This window comes from Cherax quadricarinatus, chromosome 84, assembly GCF_038502225.1.
Source record: "Cherax quadricarinatus isolate ZL_2023a chromosome 84, ASM3850222v1, whole genome shotgun sequence".
Lineage (NCBI taxonomy): Eukaryota > Metazoa > Arthropoda > Malacostraca > Decapoda > Parastacidae > Cherax > Cherax quadricarinatus.
Window position 1 is genome coordinate 15,123,110 of NC_091375.1, and position 5,401 is coordinate 15,128,510.

The following is a 5,401-nucleotide window of genomic DNA, read 5'->3' on the forward strand; positions in this document are numbered from 1 at the left end:
GATAACTACAATATTTCGATATAAGACTACAATACTTCGATAGTTAAGATAATATACTTCGATAGTTAAGATAACTACAATACTTCGATAGTTAAGATAACTACAATACTTCGATAGTTAAGATAACTACAATACTTCGATAGTTAAGATAACTACAATACTTCGATAGTTAAGATAACTACAATACTTCGATAGTTAAGATAACTACAATACTTCGAAAGTTAAGATAACTACAATACTTCGATAGTTAAGATAACTACAATACTTCGATAGTTAAGATAACTACAATACTTCGATAGTTAAGATAACTACAATACTTCGATAGTTAAGATAACTACAATACTTCGATAGTTAAGATAACTATAATAACTACGATACCTAAGATAATTACGATACCAAATATAACTGTTATAACTAATATAACTGATATAACTAAGATAACTACAATAATTATGATGACTACGATAACTAATATAACTACTATAAACAAAATAACTATGATAAGTAATATAACTACAACAGCTGACTACGATAACTAAGATATCTACAATAGCTGAGATAACTACTATAAAATAACTAAGATGACTACGATAACTAAGATAACTACGATAAATAAGTTAACTAATATGTCTACGATAACTAAGATAGCTACGATAACTGAGATAACTACGATAGCTAAGATAACTACGATAACTGAGATAACTACGATAACTAAGATAACTACGATAACTGAGATAACTACGATAACTAAGATAACTACGATAACTGAGATAACTACGATAACAAAGATAACTACGATAACTGAGGTAACTACGATAACTAAGATAACTACGATAACTGAGGTAACTACGATAACTAAGATGACTACGATAACTAAGATAGCTACGATGACTAAGATAACTACGATAACTGAGATGACTACGGTAACTAGGATAACTACGGCTATCGTTCATGGTCTATAATAACATCAGGTTATTGTTCTTGCAGGAGAACAATGAACAAAAGTTCTGTAGCCCCGAGGATAACTTCTGAAATACCAGCGCCGCTAAACCCGCAGGGGCTGCTTGAGTACACCCACAGTGTGCTGTTACACCCTTGTATGGGGTAGTTAGTATTATTATTATTATTATTATTATTATTATTATTATTATTATTATTATTATTATTATTACTATTATTATTATTATCTAAAACAAGAATATCTCTCCTGAATATGGCCTATGAGGCCTCCTGGTGGTCGTGGGCCTCCTGGTAGTCGTAGGCCTCCTGGTGGTCGTAGGCCTCCTGGTGGTGGTGGTGGTGGTAGTTGTGGTTGGAGGTTTGGTGGTAGTAGTGGTAGCGGTTGTAGTGGTTGAAGTGGTTGTGGTGGTGGTTGGCTTGGTGGTTGTGGTGGTCAGCAGACAGATAATGTACTGTGTACAGAACACGTACAGAGGCTGACTGGCACTGGAAGCTGGTACGTTGGTGTTAATGATGATTGGTATTGGTAACCCTAGTGTACGAGGCTTCTTCTGGGCTACTGGGGTACCAGGCTCGTTCTGGGTTACTGGGGTACCAGGCTCGTTCTGGGTTACTGGGATACGAGGGTCGTTCTGGGCTACTGGGATACGAGGCTCGTTCTGGGCTACTGGGATACGAGGGTCGTTCTGGGCTACTGGGATACGAGGGTCGTTCTGGGCTGGTGAGATTCGAGGGTCGTTCTGGGCTACTGGGATACGAGGGTCGTTCTGGGCTACTGAGACACGAGGGTTATTCTGGACTCCTGGGACACCAGGCTCGTTCTGGGATACTGGGACACCAGGGTCATCCTGGACTACTGAGACACGAGGGTTATTCTGGGCTACTGGGACACCAGGCTCATTCTGGACTACCGAGACACGAGGGTTATTCTGAACTACTGGGACACCAAGGTCGTTCTGGGCTACTGGGACACCAGGCTCATTCTGGACTACCGAGACACGAGGGTTATTCTGAACTACTGGGACACCAAGGTCGTTCTGGGCTACTGGGACACGAGGATCGTTCTGGGCTACTGGGACGACCACACCATCGGAGGAGGCTACTGGGACGACTACACCAGGGTCGTCCTGGGCTACTGGTACACCACTAACCACTGCTACATACAGCAGGAGACAGACAATGGTGGTTCTCATAGTGGTGGTGGTTGTAGTAGTAGTTGTGGTAGTAGTGGTGGTTATGCTGTTACTGTTACCGTTGCTGCTGTATCTGTTGTTGCTACCGTTGATGGTATCGTCTGGATAACAGAAATAAAGATAATCTTAGTGAAACAAAGTCAATCCTTCTGTTGTTTACATTCTCTCCTCTCTACCTTTCTTATCCTTTACTATCTTATCTTTCTCTATCTTTTCTTATCTTTTACTATCTTTTCTTATCTTTCCCTATCTTTCTTATCTTTCTTCAAACACTCTTTACTCTTTTCTCTCTGCAAATGTAAACGAAAGTCACTGTAAATAATTTACAATCACTAGAAACTTATTGTAGCAATGTATTCTAGAGTATTGTATAATTTTTAGTCTTATTGTATCACTGTATCAAAGTATTCTTTGCTTAGTTATACATATGTATGCTTGTATGTGTACGTATGAGTGTTTGTGTGTGTACCTTGTGTGATTGTGTGTGTATGAGAGTTTGTGTGTGTACCTTGTGTGATTGTGTGTGTATGAGTGTTTGTGTGTACCTTGTGTGATTGTGTGTGTACTCACCTATTTGTACTCACCTATTTGTGGTTGCAGGGGTCGAGTCCTAGCTCCTGGCCCCTATGAGTGTTTGTGTGTGTACCTTGTGTGATTGTGTGTGTATGAGTGATTGTGTGTACCTTGTGTGATTGTGTGTGTATGAGTGTTTGTGTGTACCTTGTGTGATTGTGTGTGTATGAGTGTTTGTGTGTACCTTGTGTGATTGTGTATAAGTGTTTGTGTGTACCTTGTGTGATTGTGTGTGTATGAGTGTTTGTGTGTACCTTGTGTGATTGTGTATAAGTGTTTGTGTGTACCTTGTGTGATTGTGTGTGTATAAGTGTTTGTGTGTACCTTGTGTGATTGTGTGTATGAGTGTTTGTGTGTACCTTGTGTGATTGTGTGTGTATGAGTGTTTGTGTGTACCTTGTGAGATTGTGTGTGTATGAGTGTTTGTGTGTACCTTGTGTGATTGTGTGTGTATGAGTGTTTGTGTGTACCTTGTGTGATTGTGTGTGTATGAGTGTTTGTGTGTACCTTGTGTGATTGTGTGTGTATGAGTGTTTGTGTGTACCTTGTGTGATTGTGTGTGTATGAGTGTTTGTGTGTACCTTGTGTGATTGTGTGTGTATGAGTGTTTGTGTGTACCTTGTGTGATTGTGTATAAGTGTTTGTGTGTACCTTGTGTGATTGTGTGTGTATAAGTGTTTGTGTGTACCTTGTGTGATTGTGTGTATGAGTGCTTGTGTGTACCTTGTGTGTAGACAAACGCGAGGTGTTGTAGAGGAAGTGTTACCAAGTTGATGTATAATACACATGTGTAACACATAGATAGGTGTTACTTGAGATTTATAAGTGGAGAGATGTCTCCTGTGTGTGTGTGTGTGTGTGTGTGTGTGTGTGTGTGTGTGTGTGTGTGTGTGTGTGTGTTAGGTTGATGAGGGGGGGAAGGGAGGGTGCTTGATGGGCGAAATGTCGCTCACATGAAGATACATGGGTGTTTAACATGTGTCCTGTGTGATGAATGGTTTGAAAAACCGACAAGTTGAAGATTGAGACACACAACATATGGGAATCTTCATTCAGGAAACGTTTCGCCACACAGTGGCTTCATCAGTCCGATACAAAGTAGAAAGGCGTAAGGAGAGTATGAGTATGAGGTAATCAGTCCCTCAGCCTGGAGTCGATGTGTTCAGTCCATCAATCTTTGGACGAAGAACTACTTCGACTAGTGGATGGTACCACTATGACCCCGCCTCCTCCTGCTTCACCTCACCTCACTACTTCGACTAGTGGATGGTACCACTATGACCCCGCCTCCGCCTGCTTCACCTCACCTCACTACTTCGACTAGTGGATGGTACCACTATGACCCCGCCTCCTCCTGCTTCACCTCACCTCACTACTTCGACTAGTGGATGGTACCACTATGACCCCACCTCCGCCTGCTTCACCTCACCTCACTACTTCGACTAGTGGATGGTACCACTATGACCCCACCTCCGCCTGCTTCACCTCACCTCACTACTTCGACTAGTGGATGGTACCACTATGACCCCGCCTCCTCCTGCTTCACCTCACCTCACTACTTCGACTAGTGGATGGTACCACTATGACCCCACCTCCGCCTGCTTCACCTCACCTCACTACTTCGACTAGTGGATGGTACCACTATGACCCCGCCTCCGCCTGCTTCACCTCACCTCACTACTTCGACTAGTGGATGGTACCACTATGACCCCGCCTCCGCCTGCTTCACCTCACCTCACTACTTCGACTAGTGGATGGTACCACTATGACCCCGCCTCCGCCTGCTTCACCTCACCTCACTACTTCGACTAGTGGATGGTACCACTATGACCCCGCCTCCGCCTGCTTCACCTCACCTCACTACTTCGACTAGTGGATGGTACCACTATGACCCCGCCTCCGCCTGCTTCACCTCACCTCACTACTTCGACTAGTGGATGGTACCACTATGACCCCGCCTCCGCCTGCTTCACCTCACCTCACTACAGTATATAAGCCACGTCTACGGCCCTATGCTGTACATTCTACAAGATTGATGGACTGAACACATCGACTCCAGGCTGAGGGACTGATTACCTCATACTCCTCCTCTCCTTACGCCTTTCTACTTTGTATTGCACTGATGAAGCCACTGTGTGGCGAAACGTTTCCTGAATAAAGGTTCCCATATGTTGCGTGAGTGTCTCAATCTTCAACTTGTGTCCTGTTAAATGACACACAAAAGTGTATCTGTTATGGCCGGACTTACCTTGTGAGAGAGCAGACAGACGAGGTGGTGCGTGACAGCAGACACACGAGGTGGTATGTGACAGCAGACACACGAAGTGGTGTGTGACAGGAGACAAACGAGGTGGTGTGTGTGAGAGCAGACACACAGACAGGTGATGTGTGACAGAAGACACAGGTGATGTGACAGCAGACAGACGAGTGAGGGATGAGGATGACACAGCCAGGTTATATACTGCTGCATCCAGGCTTATGTATACACCATCAGATGTACATTACACACACACACACACACACACACACACACACACACACACACACACACACACACACACACACACACACACAACCCAAATTACTACAACATTCCTAACATCTCTAATTAACATAACAAGAGGCTGAAAGTTGATGGAAGATTGATGGAAGGATTGATGGGAGAACTGAAGGAG

General features: G+C 43.5%; 1 protein-coding gene across 1 annotated transcript; it reads right to left on the reverse strand.

Annotated features, from left to right (window-relative positions):
• Window positions 1–323: 323 nt before the first annotated feature.
• LOC138855174 (magnetosome-associated protein MamJ-like) lies at window positions 324–5,159 on the reverse strand. The gene is made up of 2 exons (XM_070102908.1): window positions 4,975–5,159; window positions 324–2,254 (listed from the first exon to the last, which is right to left on the reverse strand). Exon 2 carries the CDS (start codon window positions 2,151–2,153, stop codon window positions 1,188–1,190), a length of 966 nt encoding a protein of 321 aa, XP_069959009.1. The 5' UTR covers window positions 2,154–2,254; window positions 4,975–5,159; the 3' UTR covers window positions 324–1,187.
• Between the last annotated feature and the right edge of the window lie 242 nt (window positions 5,160–5,401).